The sequence below is a fragment of the Prunus avium genome, chromosome 4 (genome assembly GCF_965620075.1).
Source record: "Prunus avium chromosome 4, drPruAviu1.hap1.1, whole genome shotgun sequence".
Classification (NCBI taxonomy): Eukaryota; Viridiplantae; Streptophyta; class Magnoliopsida; order Rosales; family Rosaceae; genus Prunus; species Prunus avium.
The window spans coordinates 25,455,378-25,474,608 of NC_142287.1; the positions used below are offsets into that span (position 1 = coordinate 25,455,378).

Consider the following 19,231-nt stretch of genomic DNA (forward strand, 5'->3'; position numbering starts at 1 on the left):
TCCGTCTCACAACTAATTTGTCTCACAGAAGGAGCTTGGTTATGGTTATTCCTACGACGTACGAAACCCTTATATGTAGGGATGTTCGCTTAATCCTCTAAACTTTAGTCTCTTTTGTTGTATTGATTACCACCTCTTCAATAATACATTGACGCTATTCTCTTCCAAAATAAAAAATAGGCGATTCCAATCATTAAATTACATTGTATGACGAAACGGGATAATAAAAACTCAATAACCAACTATATGATCCACGTCCCTAAGTTGAGAAGACACAAGCCAATAAACCGATATCCAATTGCACAAGGTTGCTAGTATACATTGATTGGTGTAGGCAAAAATCATGCGTAAGTTGCTTGTCGTATCATTTGATGAATTCATTGAGATCCTTTTCCTAATTCTTAAAAACCAACTTTTCATTCAAAGTGTCAAAGTCCCTATCATGATTAGTGAAGCATTATCCATAATAAGTTTCTGGATTAACATAAATATTAATTGTCAAATGCTTAAATAATCAAATTCAGGCCCTACTGTGGTCAACTACCACTATAATATAATGCGCGAGGGAGTGACCCACCCAGCCAGCCACATCATGACATGCTGCTCGGCTGTGGATATGTACATTATGTTAATTATGGGTTTACTAAACCTGAAAATTAATGGGTCGGTAATACATGCATCATTACTTTATGCTGTGATGTGATTGTGTTTATGGGTTTACTCTTTATTTATTTATTATAGCTTTCGATTGTGTTTCTTTGACATGCAAACTTTTCTTTTATTTTATTTTATTTTTGACTCCTTTATTTTATGCAGTCTTGATCAATAGAGGAGGAGTTGGTTTCGAGTTTAGGCCTTCTTACAATATTAGAAAGAAGAAGAAAAACATATTTAGTTCGAGAAAACATAATAGTGAATATGCATATTCTAAGTTGGGTCAACGCATCTACAAGGTCTATCGTCGTAGAATTTTTACCAAATTTTAGTTTCTGACGAACTAAAAGCTTTTTGTTTCCACAAAGGAAGGAGTAGAATGCTATATATATATTATGTTGTCCTAAATATAAAATATAATTAATTCTTTGGACCTCCTTTAATGTGAGTTTGGGACGGTTATCTAGGCTCTAATCTTAATCAAAACTTAAGAGAGAAAAGTCCTATATCGCCACCCCTTTTGGGGTGGTGACTACCATGCTTTTTGTCCCCTCTTTCTCTCCTTTTCATTTCCACTCCACCTCCCCCACTTCCCATACTCCTTTGCTTCCCCCTCACGCATTGTCTTCCTCTATGTTTCATTGACTCGTTTATAGCGTAACTCTATAATGGATCTATGTGGATCTATCATTTTTTGATGAATCAGCTCTATTTACTGAAGAGGAAAGTCGATTGGTGTGGATCTATTATCTTCTAGTGTTTGTGGACAGTGGGTTGGCTTTGTGACAATGGGGTGGCAATCCAGCTGGTTTAGTTTCTTTATTTTTGGAATAAAGTCACAAAAACTCTCTTTGGGTTTTATGTGTAGTTTTCACCTTTATTTTGTGAGAGTTTTTTGCATCTCTTTGAGAGAGTTTTTATTTGTATTGTTTCGTCTTGGTTTTCCAAGCTTTATCTTTTTATTATTATTCAGAGTTTATAATCTTAGTTGGGATGCCTATGACAGAGCTTCTTCGGTTGTGTGTGATCGTTAGTGGAGGCGCACCATATTGTCTTAATATTGATGTAAGATTTCCTCGTAATTGTAATTGTCCTTTTTGGCTAGTTTGTATTGGACCTTTGTGGTTAGTGACTTTTTTTGTTGAATTATGAATGCAATCCCATAATTTTTAAAGAAAAAAAAAAAGTCCTAAGGGTTGAGTAATTTTGGTGTGATTGTCACACCATCAAACACTTTTCCTCTCCCCCACCGAAAGGGATCTCATGCCTCCCCTACAACACTTTAGAGCGACTCCAGCGGTTTCCCTAGCCTTGGGCTGGGGGGAGAAAAACAAAAAAAACAGCTTCCAGCGGTGAGCCCAAGCCCGATAGGCTGTGGGTCCCAGCAAGTCGGGCTGGCCCGAAGGCAGATTCAGCCCCAGATCCAAAACAAGGGTTGCTGACGTCATCAATGAGGTCAGCAACAATTTTTTTTTTTTAAAATCGAAAACAAAAACAAAAAAAATTTAGATTTTTAAAAAATAAATACTTAGTCATATTTTTCACTTCCCACACCAAAAATCTTTTTAAAATTTTTTGTCCAAATTAATTATTGAGGTAAAAAAATTTGTGAAAAAAACAAAAAAATGAATAGTAATTGCCCTTAGCCATGGCAACGGGTGGAAACACAAAATACTATTTGCAAGGGCAACCACTATTCACGTGAATAGTGGCTGCCCTAACTCCCCCCTTGCCATGGCTAAGGGCAAATGGGTGGAGTTGCTCTTATGGCTGCTTTTTATGGTATCGCAGTCCCCCCTTAATCCCCCTTGGGGGCAAGGACGGACCCAGGATTTCAAATTAGGGTGGGTTAGATTTACCTTACGTACAAGCCATGAAGGGAGGAACATAATCAATGGAATCGACGTGTATAGATTTCCAATTAAAAAAAAAACACAAAACCTATATTAATTAACCAAAACAAAAACTCACACTAACCAACAAAAGGAATAAACTCATACTAATAAAACAATTACTAATGAAGAAGCTATTTTTTTTCTTTCCAAAAATGTAGAAATTATTAGGATTAAGGGTTTATGGCGTAAAACATGAATGATTATAATTACAAATATATTGGAATTTTAGGGGACTATAAGGGGCTGAACTACTTTCATTTGTATATTTTTAATTACAAACCCTGTACAATCAAATGCTTTGGCCAAGCCAAAAAAAAAATTACATAGAATTTTTTTAAATAAAAATTGTAAATCCCTAATTGATACTTCATAAACTCTAAAAAGTCCCAAATTTCAACATCAACAAATTAAGACAATAAAAGAAGATTAATAATTGAAGATTAATTTGGTTTGCTTTGATTAAGCATTGAAGGGCGTGTAACAGGAGAGATGATTGGCTCTTTCTTCAATTTGTTTTTTCTCTGCGTGCATTAGCTAAGGGTTTGTGGGGTTTGCTTGGGCGAGCTGGGAGTATTACTATAGGCTAGAACAAATCAAGACACCTGGGCTATAGCCCAGGTTAGCCTGGGAATGGGTCCGTCCCTGCTTGGGGGGAGATCTAACTCTAAAAGTCTTACTTTAGTGGTATTTTTGTCCCTATGAAGTAATGTTCGACTCCTGTAAAAGAAGTCTCATTCCCATTTTGCTTATTCTTCATGGATGTTTAAGTGTACCTGTGATGTTATCATTCCATCCACTCATATTATAATATGTGTATTTATTTATTAATTAACACTATACTTTTGGTTCATGACATATAAACTATGTCGTCCATCCATGTTATTACGTGTGGGTTGATAACGTGACATGACAGTGTAATTGTCACACTCATAGGGTGGACCTATCCAGTTGCATAAATAAAGGCAATATACAACATAATACTATACAAATGTTAAAGACGGTCCAAATTATTGAAATACAATGTATGAGCCCTACAAAGATGCCTCTTAAATAAATTTATTTGAGAAATTCCTCAATTGAATCCCTCTAACTATATACATATGTACATATACAATTGGCTAGCGGTTGAGAAATTTCTAGAATAGTGTCATTTGAGTACGCATGATGAAACTTACTCACACACTGTATTTCAGTGATTCAACTGTTTTCCATAAATTTTTTGAAATGATCACCATCAAATGGTTAAATGGCTTACGCTTTGCTTGATCAAATAAATAACCATTTCTTTTTTCTTTTCTTTTTTAATTTTAAAAAAATCAATATTTTTGTATCATTAATCCACAAAGATGAGCAAAGACGACAATGATATTGGTGGATGAGGAAATAAGCCTGCGAATTCCCCTTTTGGCATTATTAGTCGTTAGGGTGGGGTTAAGTCGTATATGTTATTTGGATTTAGCACTTTTTGGGCAAGAATTAAGGCATCATAATTCCATAGGTTTGTCCTTGTCAGCAATATTTTAAACCAAAGGAAAACGACAATTAAATCAAGGTGGTGGTGATTATCTAGCTGCCCTGCAACACTAGCCACCGTAACCATAAACTATATATACAGGCGCATCAACTGGAATTCAGTAAGACAAAATAGATGAACAACAAATAGAAACTCCGAGTGATAAAAATATTCAAGGCCAATCTAACCCTCGTATACAATCACTTTAATGTACGGAAAAAGAGATCGAATCAGTGGCTGACTCATGAATATTTATAACAGTGACTGATATTGGAGAACAGAAGCAGACAAATATTATGCTAATTTGATTGGGAATTTCGTCAAATAAAATCTCTAAATAGTAATCTTGATCTAATGGGTTCGAAGCCTCATGAGGAAAGTTGTAGTTAGGGTTTTTCATTGGGCAGCAAACTTTTACTTGCTGACAAAAATGCAGCATGCTGCATGAGGCCAAAAGAGACTTCATGAGATTCATGATCGTAATAATATTATGCCGTGTGAGACAGAAATTTTGGGCCCTTGGTATCTTTTGCCTTTGAGTTGAAGTAAATTAACACAATCGACAAAGATAGATTTGTGTGGGGTAATATGTTTTTAGGAAGCCGATAAAAGGCAAGGGAAAAAGAGACACATGGTATTATTAAGCAAAGGATCACGTCCCACAATTACACAAAACTTTGATTCGGATGGGACGGTTCATATCTCTTTTGTGTCATTAGGTGATCTCATGAGAAAAGAGATAGACGCATAAACACCGTGAGATCATTTGAATGTTTGTTCTCTTCTCACAACACATTTGTGATGACCAAATTAATCTCCTACAAAAATGAGACCTGGTATAACTTGATTCGTTTTAAGAATTTGGAATCGGCTTGATTATCGCATAGGGGTGTTAGCTCAATATACAATATTAATGTTTACCAATTCCTCAACAACTTGAATTTTTCGAGTATAGCGGTTGGATACCAAGACCCACAGCCTCAGGTGAGTCTCCCTTCATTGTGAAATTAGAGAGATGTTAACCACAAGGTGGTGCGGTTGGCAAACTGCCACCTCCAGTCGGCGAGCTACATGGTGCCTCAATGGCGGAAGTTTGAAACCCGTTGAAAGCACTTTGTGGCTAGGGACAAGCCGAACCCCGAGCGATGATTAATCTCATTCTTTGAGTGTGGGGACACCTCGTGGTATTTATCAGAAATTAGAGAGATGTTATTAACAATTAAAGAAGGAATTTGAACTGAAAATGGATGTGAATGTGAAGTGTGAACTTATCAAATTCCTGTCGCACCACGTATCAAATCTTTTATTACTGTAATTTTTTAAAGAAAATCTAGACTAATAAAGGAATGTGAATATTCATGCACCGCATATAGCATGATGAGAAAAGCCGAATTAATTGTGCTTTACTTGAAGTTCTCTGATCCCATTAATTCGAGCACGTGTGCATTAGAGGATTCTCTCTCTCTCTCTATATATACACCCCCGACCGCACGCTATAACGTGGAGTTCTACACTTAGAAGCTCTGAGAACCCAACCTTGACGATGGCTAGCCTCAAATTCTGGTTCTGTCTTTTGCTGGTCTTGCTTTCATTTTCAAGTTCTGATCAAGCCCGTCCTCTTGCACCATTGTTAGACAAGAGCAACCACAAAGAGGCCATGATGGAGAGTGCCAAACAAGTGTTGGAGGCTAGCATCGAAAGACAAGTTGGAAAGCCTCTTGAGACGTCCAACAGAGTGAGTCCAGGAGGACCCGATCCCCGGCATCATTAGTCTCTCCCGACACGAAGCATTCGAGTTGCATTAGGCTTTTACAAGAATGAGTGTTGTTTATCATAAGTCTTTCATATCGTGAGAGTCCAATGCAATGAATCAGGCGTATTGTGAGAGTCCAACTCCAATCCAATGCAATCTATCTATATGTAGTGGAACTTTGTAGCACATTTGAATGTGGTGACAAATAAGCATCATTCCCCAATTAAGATGCAACTCCTTCGAATAATAATAAAAAGTCCTATAACATTTGCGTATATGGATAATGCATATCATGCATGCAACATTTAATTAACCATTTTATGATGGTGTGGGGTATTCTCAATGAACTCCTTCCTTTTGCACAATGTATGTTGTACCAAAATAATGGCCATCAAGTGGGGGAAATTTGTGGTCAAGAGTAAGCCGAATTCCAAACGGAAATTAATCCCGTTCTCTAGGTATGGGAACACCTCGTAGTATTTTCCCAAGAAAAGAAAAACAATGGCCTTCAACTTTCTATGCGCTTTCTATTGGTGATCAAAATGAGTTGAATTACATAGTGGCCTTAAGAAAATAGTGTCACAACTAACATAAAACACTATTATTGATGTTGAGGATGTGGCTCTTGGTCGGAAATGCTATAATGAGGTAGTTGTTGGTAGCAAGAAAATGAGTTGAATTGCTTTTTCTTTAATTACGAATTATAATAGCACTTTGACCATTCATGCTTCAAAGATCCATGAACCTTTGTTTATTAAAAGCCAAAAAAATATATCCATAAACCTTTCGGTGACTCTATTAGCAGCAATTCAATTTTGTTTAATAAGCCGTGGGTTATATATGCTGTGGAAGTGGAACCTCTTGAGCACATATATTAGAAGATGGATTTGTACTTATCGAGCCTCAACTCACCGGCATAATTGATGCAATATAAATTATAAGATTGACTTTGGGAAAAAGTACGTAGTTTTATATTCAATTAAACTTATCGACAGCTTACCAAATGATGAAAGTGGCCGCCTGAGTTTATAGTGCATCACTTATCTTGTTGTCGGTCGATCGAGACCCGAAGCTGATGAACAAAACAATATGTGGATAGCCTATCTAAAACGCTTATTTACAACAATGTCCTCGGAGTAGTCTCTTCTTATTTTAGGAAATCTCGAGTTTGGACTTCATGATCGTTAATAGCCTGAACTTCTTCGCCATGTGAGGGCTCTCTACTCTGTCAATTGCAGTACTCTTAAAATTCGGGTTCATCTAAATCATTACCTAGATTTTTGAGTTTATACTATTAGGATGAGGGGGTTGACGAAGACAAGGGGAGAGAGAAGAAGAGAAGGATAGGAGATAGTGGGTCAGGGCGGGGTGGATCTGTGGGGGTTGGGTTGAGGTCAGTGCAGGTCTGTGGAGTGGGTCGGCGGCGGATCTATAGGGGTTGGGTTCGAGGTTCGGGGGAGCTGGGAGGTAAGGATTGGGTTGCGATGGTGGTGGGGTTTAGATCTAGGGCGGTCTAGTGCGACAGATTAAGGGGGAGAGAGAAGAAGAGAGGGAGACAAGGAGAGACTGGGAATGGGAGTCGGGGGTGGGGGGGTGGGTTGAGGGGTCTGTTGGGTGGATGTGGCTAGGGAAGGGGGTGGAGATGGGGTGGCTGGGGTTGAGGATGGGGAAGAGGGGGATGGGGTAAGGTGGATTGTGTTATCAATTTTTAAACTTTTTATTATTGTTTTTTAAAAAATGTACTTTTTAAATATTTTTATTTTTAATTATTAAAATATTTAATTATATTTTTATCTATGTGGAGGTAGTCTTCACTTGACACGTCACTCCTCAATTGGTGAAATAATGAACCATGGGTACAAAATTACACAAACACCCTTGCCAAGTCATCTTAATTTTGGTGAATAATGAACCATGGGTACAAAATTACACAAACACCCTTGCCAAGTCATCTTAATTAATGGACTTTTGGACGAAGTTGACGTTATGGGGTAAAGTGGGTCACCAAACCACGGTCAAGTGGGGTAAGTGGGCCACTTTAAGTTTGAGGGGCAAAGTGAGATTTGATCGTAGTTTCAAGGGGCATTGGTGTAAATAAGCCTATCTAAAATTAAGTCAACCAACAAAACCCCTCTCTTATCGTCAAAGACTATGCAAATAGGAATTTTTGATTGCGCCATTTATTCGAGGGATCTCTCAATTGAATCTTATTAAACGATTGCAAATTTATTAATAATATTAACGAGGAAGAAGCTTTTCAGAGATCTTCCAAGTTCAACTTAGATTATCAATCTCTATAGCTCAATCAAATCGAAGCACCGGCACTAGACAACAAGAAGGAATTAAGAAGCAGAAAGAAAGGAAGGTGAAAAGGTGGGCATCACTTAATTTGGAGTTATACAGAGAAGAGACAAATTGTAAAAGTTCATACGTACCAAAAAGTATTTAAACTTTTCCTACAAATATAATATTTCAACTTGGGAGTATTGAAGGTGAAGCAAATATTCGAAAGCTCGATAATGCATCACTTTGCAGAAGAAGAATCCATTGAAACATGCCATCTTTTTTGGCTTTCCCCAAAAAAAAAAATGAAGAAAGAAAGAAAAATAAAAAAAACCTCATGCATGCTGCGTAAGGCCAAGCTAATGACTTGGCTTGGAAGTTGGCACCAACTTTTAAAGGTAATAATCAGACATGGCATACAAGACAAGAATGAATAGCAATATCAACTAGTATTATATGTTCTACACGTTTGCAGAGACACACTTGGTATCTAAAACATTCCTTTATGAAATGCAAATCAAGACCTAGACCTAGCTAGTTAAAAGCAAACTGACGGCAAAAGTTTAATTAGGAGACGTGGAAATAATATAATATAATATAATATAATATGTATACACATTCGTATTTTGTTTAGTCAGTTCTTCACGTGTATAGTGGATGATTGATAGTTGTTGATTATCTTTGTGAATTTTACGTTGAATTGTTTCATGCATGTTAGATCACGATGAGAATCCCTGTGCTTATATAAGAGAGCATTTTATTATGAGAAAAAAATAAGAATAACTTTAAATGAGAAAATTAAGACATGATAGAAAAGTGATGGAAAAAATCATGCACGAAAACCTCACGTGCACAATTTTATACTAGCAAAAACAAAGCAAATGTCACTTGTTGATGGAAATTTGTTTCTTTTTTGGTAGTGGATTGCATGCACTAGCCTAACCCTTTTCAACAGGGGCTTGATTGTGGTATTTACCCCATTAATTAGTGCTTTCAATATTAATAGAATATTAAAAAAAAAAAGCAATGGAGGTCTCTCTCTCTCTCTCTCTCTCTCTCTCTCTCTCTCTCTCTCTCTATATATATATATATAGAACTCTTACATATCCAACCAGCCTGGCTCAAAGTCTCTACCCTCTACACATTGAGCAATTTTTAAGACCCAATTTGTTAACAATGGCTCCTCGTGCAAGCCTCAAAATTGGCTTCTGCCTTTTCCTGGTTTTGCTTATATTTTCCAACTCCGAGTCTCGTCCTCCCCCTGCTCCATTATTAAGCAAGATGAGCAAGCAGCAGGCATTGATGCAGATTAAAGTCTTAAAGGCTAGCATTGCAAGGCAAGCTGCAACTGCAGCTGCAGGAAGTGGATTTACAGACTCCAAGCGAGTCAGTCCCGGCGGCCCCGATGGACATCATCACTAACTTGTGATCATTTGGAAACATTTGTACTGTCGAACTTTTTATTTTTATTCAACAAGTGTTGTTCATGAGATTTGAACTTAAGACCTCAATTAAACTGGAGACTCGATGCTGGTGGACCAATGGTCGTTGGCTACTCTTGAACTTCGTGAGACTACTAAGTTTTTTCACTGAAATTTGTATCCGTCAACACTAGCTAGGTTTCCTTGTTTGAATGAGATGCATAAAGTTCTAGTTCTAATCAACTGATGATTCTCCCCGGATCAGAATGTTGAAACTTGTAGTCTGAATCTAACATGGATAAATAATTAGAAATTGATATGTAACTTTCTCTATGGTGAGTGAGTAACTTTTAACTTTTTTGAATCATGTCATCGGGTAGATAAAAGTAAAATAAATAAATAAACAAACTGATAATAAAAAATTAACGCTGTTCTGGGAAATTATATATAGTTTTAGTTGATATGTACCTGCATATTTACACATATAATAACTATTTATATAGTTTTTGTTTATCTCTCATCAATCATAAGCAATCCCATCCCATTCAAACTTTGAGTAGTGCCCCAAACAGGACAAGAGTTATCTCTTATTGTTTACAGAGGGGAGGTCATAATCAATAAAGTTATCAGCAAATTAATATTAATTTGAAAACTTTCATTAATCTCTTGTTTAGCACTGGCTTGCCAATACTATATTGTGTATAGAAAGGTGTTTTACTTTTTCCCTAATTAATTATTTTTCTACAAGTGAAATGAAATTAAGGAGCACTTTGACAGGTCAATGACTTTGGTATCTATCTTGAATATTGGCAGGACAGAAACTGCAGGAAACACAAATGGCTTTACCTGAAGACCAGATCCCTGTATGCTAGCAATAGCATCTAGGCTCTAGCTGTGTGAAAACATGGTAAAAAAATCATTTGGAGGGTAAAAGAACAGGGTACAGATTACCATGGGTGGAAATCATTTACAGGGTAACTAAAAAATTTCAAATTATATGAATAGATAATCTCTTAAAAAATGGAAAGAGATGGAGGAAATGATGAATGACTAGTAATTCTAAACTCATTCTTTGACTTATAAGCTGGATGAGTCAGTGTTTCATGCATAGTGCTTTTTATACTTATCCAATTTCCTGTCTGTAGAGTAGATAGGATCTTAATTAGGTGAAGGCATGAGTCCCTTAATTTCCATTATCCAAATTGCTAACTAGTAGCTTTCCAGAGAAGATGTGATTCTCTCATCAAATCCTGAAATGATGTGTTTCTTGACCTTCCTGCCATTTTCTACCATCCATCTTGATCTTGTTTGCCTCTAATAGTTCCACAAGAACTTTTTGAAGAAATAATATATATTTTGAAAAGGTTGGCTCTTTGTATTTATTTCTTCTGGTCACAAAGAAACTTCATTAAAAAAGAGACAGCAATTACAGAGGAAGAGATACATTTAGAAATAACTAATGCAAATAGATTACAGAATATAAGTGTGTGATGCTTTTGAATTTCAAATTACACATTGGCTATGCTATAGAAGCTCTAACATACTTAAGCAAGACCTAACCTAAGAATCTTTCTTTTGTTTTTTGGGTCAGAAAGACCTAAGAATATAAATGTACACTAAGATTAGCAATATCAGAGAATGTACTATAAATGAGAAGGACTATGTAGGTAGGGGGTAGGGCGGCGCCCGCTACGGATAATCCTTAAAATGCAATGTCAGAAAGATCCAATTGTGTGATTGGGAGTGACTTAAGAAAGTGTATATAAATTCCATTTCAGACAAGACAGGCATTTCCTGAATTGTAGTTATCTGCTTATAAGATTTTCCATTAACAACCTGATATCCTGCAGTATTCAAATACACATTAGAGCTTAACACAAATCAAAGGCCTCTAAGAGAGATTCTTCGACTTGATGAACTGTACCTCTATATATAAAATGTTGATGCTCTTTTTGGGAGAGGGTCAACTTAGGTAAAGACTTGGGTCTTCAGCAGTTTAGGTGGCTAGGACCTTCAGTATCTAGATACCCTGCAAAAGACAAAGAGGAAGAAACAGTCGTTAAGCTTCGGACACCGGTGTGGTGCCGGCCGAAGGCTCTCCGATGCTTAAGTCAGCTGTAAGTGGTAATTTTGACAGAGTAACAGTAAGAGTCAGAATTTAGTCCCCCCAGTTACCAGGGTATTGTTCCCTACTTATAAGGAAGTGAAAATGAGAGGTTTGTGTAGATTTCCGATGTGGGACTATGTCCAAGCGCTGTGGTGGCGACACGTGTCCTTGAGATTAGGTTCAGCAATTGGGACCTTCAGCAGTCGGGAGCCTTGGCAGGTGTCTGGCATCTTGGAAGAGTGTCTTCCTTCGGCAGGGGAGAAGGCAAGTCTGCCTTGGTGCTAGTTGTTTTAAGGCTGGACATGCTCGGTTAATTATGGTGTAAACAGTAGTCCCCCAAGTTCGCGGTCAAGAAGTAGCTTCTGGGTTGGGAACTTGTAAGTTTTTTGCATAATTATGACCGAGCATTCCTAGGTTAGTATGAGTCGTAGGGCATTCCCTAGTCCCCCAAGTTGGCAACCCAGAAGTTGCGTCAAGCTTCAAAAGTATGGCCTAGATGTTTTGGCTTATTCTTTTTTTTTTTTTTTTTTTTTTTTTGTTTTCTCTTTTTTTTTTTTTTTTTTTTTTTTTATTTTATTTTATTTTATTTTTTTTGTGGCTAGGTCAGCCAACAATCACCCCTCAAATTGCTTCTGCATGCTACCTACCGTTCGGCAGGTTTTTTTTTTTTTTTTTTTTTTTTTTTTTTTTTTTTTGTGACTAGGTCAGCCAACAATCACCCCTCAAATTGCTTCTGCATGCTACCTACCGTTCGGCAGGCTTTTTTTTTTTTTTTTTTTTTTTTTTTTTTTTCTTTGGAAGTTCAAACTGTGTAGGAGATTTGGGAGGGAAAATGAAAAAGGTGCTAGGGTACTCTCATGGCCCAAGACTGGTACCTTTTGAGGATCTATAAATAAGAGTTTGGACTGGAGAAGGACTCACACTTGAGCTTTGAGGAAAAGGAAGTGAAGAGGAGAAAAGGTGGTTTACTCCGTGGTGGTTTAAACAAGGTTAGTTCCGTTTTTTTTTTTTTTTTTTTTTTTTTTTTTTTTTTTTTTGAGGGCTAGGTCAGCCAAGTGCTAGGCAAGTGAGCACTTCCAAATTGGTTCTGCATGTCACCTACCGTTCGGCAGGTTCAAATTTTTTTTTTTTTTTTTTTTTTTTTTTTTTTTTTTGATGGCTGGGTCAGCCAAGTGCTCCCTCACTTCCCAAATTGCTTCTGCACGTTGCCTACCGTTCGGCAGGTGCAAAAAATTTTTTTTTTTTTTTTTTTTTGATGGCTGGGTCAGCCAAGTGCTCCCTCACTTCCCAAATTGCTTCTGCACGTTGCCTACCGTTCGGCAGGTGCAAAATTTTTTTTTTTTTTTTTTTTTTTTTGATGGCTGGGTCAGCCAAGTGCTCCCTCACTTCCCAAATTGCTTCTGCACGTTGCCTACCGTTCGGCAGGTGCAAAAAATTTTTTTTTTTTTTTTTTTTTTTTTTTTTTTTTTTTTGATGGCTGGGTCAGCCAAGTGCTCCCTCACTTCCCAAATTGCTTCTGCACGTTGCCTACCGTTCGGCAGGTGCAAAATTTTTTTTTTTTTTTTTTTTTGATGGCTGGGTCAGCCAAGTGCTCCCTCACTTCCCAAATTGCTTCTGCACGTTGCCTACCGTTCGGCAGGTGCAAATTTTTTTTTTTTTTTTTTTTTTTTTTTTTTTTTTTTTGATTTGGGGGTTAATGGCTCAGCTGCGAGCTGTGGTATGTTGGCAAATCGCTGGCATTTGTCGCACTTCTGGGTGAAGGCCTGGGCATCAGTGTGAACTGAAGGCCAGAAGTATCCTTGCCGAATGGCCTTGTGTGCTAGTGAACGAGCGCCTGAATGATTGCCGCAGATGCCCTCATGGATCTCCCGAAGGACGTAGTTGCCTTCCTCTGGGGTAAGACATCGAAGGTAAGGAAGACTGAAACCACGCTTATATAGAGAGCCATTGATGATCAGGTATCGAGCAGAGCGATAACGAACACGTCGTGCTTCAGCAGGATCAGTAGGTAGTGTCTGGTTTTGCAAGAATTGAAGGATGGGGTCCATCCAAGTAGTGCTGTGATCAATGGTACAGATGAGTGGGGTTTGTGTGCTAGGGCGGTCCAGGAACTCGATGTGAATGTTTCGGCCGCTGCCCTGGTCTAAGGCCGAGGCTAGCCTAGCCAAAGCATCAGCATGGCTGTTCTCCGATCGTGGTACCTGGCTGATGAGATAAGCGTCAAAAGTAGTCAACATGTGGCGACTATGTTGAAGGTATGCAGTCATAGAGATGTCTTTGGCAGTGAAGTCCTGGTTGACTTGGTGAACAACGAGCTTGGAGTCACTGAATATTTGGATTTGTTTAGCGCCCATCTCCTTGGCTAGCCGAAGGCCAGCTAGGAGTGCTTCATACTCGGCCGCGTTGTTGGAAGCGTGGAATTGAAAGCGGAGGGCATACTCAAGGACAACCTTATCTGGGGAGATGAGAACAAGGCCAGCTCCACAACCATGGGCATTGGAGGAGCCATCCACGTACAATGTCCACGAGGGCTGAGTAAGGTCGAGGGTGCCATGGCTGGCGACGTGAACCAGATTCGATGGAGGAGTGGGCCCTGCAGGTATGACCTGGGGGGTGACCAATGCCCGGGGTTCTGTGAGCTCAGAGATGAAGTCGGCGACCGCCTGACCCTTGGTAGCTGGGCGAGGCTTGTAGTGGATATCGAATTCGCCAAGCTCGATGGCCCACTTGACTAGCCTACCGGAAGTCTCTGGTTTCTGCAGTACTTGTCTGAGTGGTTGGTTGGTTAGGACATGAATGGTATGTGCCTGGAAATAAGGTCTCAGGCGTCTGGCGGATACTACTAAGGAAAACGCCAGCTTCTCGATGTCTGGGTACCGAACCTCAGCATCCTGTAAAGCCTTGCTAACGTAATGCACTGGATGCTCAGTACCTTCATGTGGTCTGATGAGTACAGAGCTAACCGCTGTAGCTGAGATGGATAGGTAAATCGTGAGGATGTCTCCGGGTTCAGGGGTTGATAACAAAGGGGCCCGACTCATGTATTCCTTGAGCTCGTTGAAAGCTTTGTCACACTCTGGGGTCCAGGTGATGTGACGCTTAGTGCCCTTAAGAGCTTTGAAGAAGGGGGCGCATCGATCAGTAGCCTTGGAGATAAACCTGGTGAGTGCTGCGACGCGCCCGGTAAGGCTCTGGATGTCTTTGACTGTCGTCGGTACCTTCATGTCCAAGATAGCTTGGATCTTCTCTGGATTGGCCTCAATGCCCCGCTGGCTGATCATGAAGCCAAGGAATTTGCCCGAAGCCACGCCAAATGCGCATTTGGTGGGATTGAGTCTCATCCTATATTGCTTCAGGATGGCAAACATAGCAGATAGGTTAGGGATATGCTGATCAGCGGTACGGCTCTTGACTAGCATATCATCGACATAGACCTCCATGGTGTTGCCGATCAATGGGGCGAAGAGGCTGTTCACTAGGCGCTGATAAGTGGCACCAGCGTTCTTGAGGCCGAATGGCATTACCTTATAACAATAGAGGCCGCGATCTGTAATGAAGGAGGTGTGGGCCTGGTCGTCAGGGTGCATGAAGATTTGGTTGTACCCGGAGTAGGCGTCCATGAAGCTAAGAAGGGCATGGCCTGCTGTGGCGTCCACGAGTTGGTCAATCCTAGGTAGAGGGAAGCTATCCTTCGGACATGCCCGATTGAGGTTGGTGTAGTCTACACACATGCGCCAGCCTTTCTTTGGCTTCCTAACCATGACCACGTTAGCTAGCCAAGTGGGGTAGTCTACTTCTTTGATAAAGCCGATGCTGCTCAACTTGTCCACCTCCGCCTTCATGGCCTCGTATCTCTCTGGGTCGTAGGCCCGACGCTTCTGCCGAACGGGTCGGACTGCGGGATTAATGCTCAGCCGATGGGATATAACGTCTGGTGATATGCCAGGCATGTCATTGTAAGACCAGGCGAAGACCTCAGAGTTGAGGCGGAGGAAGGCGACAAGGTCAGAGCGAAGCTCTGGTGAGAGGGAGGTGCCGATTCGAACTTGCCGGTCTGGGATGTTGTCATGGAGAGTAACCAGCTCAAGGTCTTCCACAGGTTCGGCCAGCTGGGTGACAGATTCCTCCCTGGGGTCTTCAGGTCGTTCAGTGCCAGCTCGAGGAGGGGCTGGGGCCTTGGTTACTGCTAGGGCCTCACCCCTATGTTGGTGGTTGGTGGACTTCACTGCTGAGGCATAGCAGCTTCGGGCGCCAAGTTGGTCGCCGCGCACCATGCCTGTGCCATGGGGGGTGGGGAACTTTAGTAGTAACATATGAGTGGAGACGAATACCTTCATTTTTGCTAAGGCTGGGCGTCCAAGGATGACGTTGTATGCCGTGGGGCAGTTGACGATGAGGAAGGGAGTGGTGATCGTTGCTCGCTGGGGTGCTGAACCAATGGAGATAGGGAGGTGGATGCTCCCAATAGGCTGGACAACATCGCCAGAGAAGCTCACCAGAGGTGTGATGCTACGGTCCAGCAAGTGAGTAGGGACTTGGAGTTCGTTGAAAGCTTCAGCAAACATCACACTGACCGAGCTGCCAGTGTCCACCAGGATACGCCCAACATCGAAGTTAGAGATGTCCGCCCGGATGATGAGTGGGTCGTCATGAGGGAAAATGACACCACGCTCCTCTTCCTCGCTAAAGGTAATGGGGGCCCAGCCTAATTTATGGGTCTTCGGCAAGCGTCCCTGCTCGGTGCTGAAGACCTGGTGCGCATAGGTGGAGCGGACATAATGTTTGATGGAGTTATTGGAGGTTCCAGCCAATGTAGGGCCACCACTAATGGTAGAGATCATGTTGATCTGTCGTTGGTGTGGGTTAGGTGGGGCTGGGTGGTTGTGCACGTACTTGTCTAGCTTCCCTTCCCGGATGAGGCCTTCAATGATGTTGCGCAATGTGATACAAGATTCGGTATCATGGCCAGTGAACTGGTGGAATCGGCAGAAGACGCCTGTGTTCGGCATAGGCTTGTTGGGCAGTCTCCGAGGGGGAGGTTTGGGTATAATGGGGGCTTCCTGGACCAGAACATTCTCATAAGTAGTGTTCAACGTGGTGAATACCTCGAACCTGGGCTTCGGCTCAAAAGGGAGTGGGGCACGACCACCTGGCCTGGGAGGGTGGCCTCCGCGGGGCTGATGGCGGTTGTCGTGTCTGCTACGCTTCTCGTTGTTGAAGGTATGCTGGTGGCTGTCTTTCCTCTTAGGGTACTGGGTACCCTGGTGGTCAGGAACGGGAGCTGAATGGTGAGGTTTGGCCGGGGTGGGTGCTGAAGCAGATGGGGAATTACCGAAGGTGCTCCTCGACTGGTTGGCTGGGCCACGTTTGGTGTTAAAGTACTCGGCCTTGGCGTGAATAGCTGCTTGCTTCATCAGCTCCGCATATGTGTTCCATGGGTTGCTGTGGACTAGGTAGCGGAAGTTGGATTCTCTAAGGCCACTTTTGAAAGCGCCGAATGCAGCTCGATCGTCGGTGTCTGGGCAACGAGAGTACTCGTGGCTGAAGCGGGCAGCATACTCCCGAAGGGGTTCGTCCTCACCCTGCCGAAGCATGTACAGATCGTCAGCGGAGTAGAGGCGATCGGTCTGGATCATGAAATGGTCCAGGAAGGTCTGCTTCAGACTGTCGAAGGAGTTGATAGTGCGGGGGTTCAGCCGGTAAAACCAATTCAGAGCTGCGCCACTGAGGGTGGAAGGGAAAAGGAGACACATGCCCTCATCACTAAGGCCCTTGCATCCGAGGGCGGACTGGAAGGAATGGATATGGGTAAGGGGGTCCTCTGTGCCTGCGTAAGAGGCAATACGAAGTGGCTGAATGTCCTTCTCTTGATGATAATTGAGGATGCGTTCGGTAAAGGGCCCAGGGCGAGGTTTAGCCCAGAGAGGCTGGTGGCTGCGGTGTTGCTCACTCTCCAGGCGCCGGACCTTCTCAAAGAGGAGGCGCATGGCTGGGTCAGCATGCGGAAGAGCATTGGGTGCCGAAGACCTGAAGTGTTGGGTGGGTTGGGGAGGGTAATCCTCCCATTGTTCGAAGTCTTCGGAATGGTAGGTCTCCCAGTCTTCGGGGTTGCGAGGTTCCCAGTCGTCCGAGTCCCCCACTCCTTCTTGGGTAAGCACGCGGGTTGGCTTTGGTAGGGGACCGAGGTGCGTCACCCTTGGGTCACTGAGGTCGACATTGATGGGGATAGGCTTCTTCCGCTTCTCTGAGATACGGTCCCGGCAATCTTTGTAGATTTTGGTTGGGCTATGGGGCCGATCTCTTGGTGGGGAGATGTGGAGGGGTCGCGACTTGGTCATCTCCGGATGAAGATGGCCTTTGCCTTTGTCAGGCCTCGACTGGATGGGGGCGCTATGACGGGAGATGGCATGTTGGTTCGGCAGGGCGTGCTCGACATCCTGGGTGAGGTCTTGCTGGATAAATCGATGGCGAGTGTTCTCCACATTGCGCTTTAGGGCTCGGCAATCGTGCTCCAGCTCAACATTCTTAGTGCGAAGATGTTCGTAGTTTTCTGACATCTTGACTACACTAGCGCGGAGGCGTTCCACCTCTGCCTGGAGATCCCCCTCTGCCGAAGGTTTCTTTCGGGAGGAATCCCCACGGGGTGTGGGGCGCTGGGTAGCATGGCTAGCCTCGCTCACCATAGTGGAGTGTGGGGTGTGGAAGAGGCGACGGGGCCTGATAGGGGAAGGAGCCAGCTGGGCTGGTAGAGGGAGTTGGGATTCAGAAGTCGGTTCCCACAGACGGCGCCAAACTGTTGATGCTCTTTTTGGGAGAGGGTCAACTTAGGTAAAGACTTGGGTCTTCAGCAGTTTAGGTGGCTAGGACCTTCAGTATCTAGATACCCTGCAAAAGACAAAGAGGAAGAAACAGTCGTTAAGCTTCGGACACCGGTGTGGTGCCGGCCGAAGGCTCTCCGATGCTTAAGTCAGCTGTAAGTGGTAATTTTGACAGAGTAACAGTAAGAGTCAGAATTTAGTCCCCCCAGTTACCAGGGTATTGTTCCCTACTTATAAGGAAGTGAAAATGAGAGGTTTGTGTAGATTTCCGATGTGGGACTATGTCCAAGCGCTGTGGTGGCGACACGTGTCCTTGAGATTAGGTTCAGCAATTGGGACCTTCAGCAGTCGGGAGCCTTGGCAGGTGTCTGGCATCTTGGAAGAGTGTCTTCCTTCGGCAGGGGAGAAGGCAAGTCTGCCTTGGTGCTAGTTGTTTTAAGGCTGGACATGCTCGGTTAATTATGGTGTAAACATAAAATATTATATATAGGGGCCTCTTGTTATGCTGAAAGCTACTTGCTTCATTTTGGTAATTAATTAAGCTTTACAGCTGTACTTCCTTTCTTAGTTTTCATTTTAAGCCCTTCACCGTGTCTCCCTCTAGTTATGTTTATATAGGGGGCCTCTTGTTATGCTCAAAGCTGCTTACTTCACCTTGGTGATTAGATTTACAGCTACTTCCTTTCTTAGTTGTCATTTAATTTTAAGCCCTTTAATGATCATTATGCCTAGCTTTCCAAGGGCAAGCTTGTTGATAGCATTCTTAATCATTCTGTCAATGCTTGTA

At 42.1% G+C, this 19,231-nt stretch overlaps 1 protein-coding gene across 1 annotated transcript; it reads right to left on the reverse strand.

Annotated features, from left to right (window-relative positions):
* Positions 1-11,347: 11,347 nt before the first annotated feature.
* LOC148295100 (uncharacterized) lies at positions 11,348-18,309 on the reverse strand. The gene is made up of 2 exons (XM_088252388.1): positions 13,376-18,309; positions 11,348-11,363 (listed from the first exon to the last, which is right to left on the reverse strand). The coding sequence occupies exons 1-2, from the start codon at positions 18,307-18,309 to the stop codon at positions 11,348-11,350; spliced, it is 4,950 nt and encodes a 1,649-aa protein (XP_088108514.1).
* Between the last annotated feature and the right edge of the window lie 922 nt (positions 18,310-19,231).

Excerpts from the sequence above, each read along its gene's own strand:
- LOC148295100 (XM_088252388.1), bottom strand. The coding sequence starts at position 18,309 with ATGGTGAGCGAGGCTAGCCATGCTACCCAGCGCCCCACACCCCGTGGG.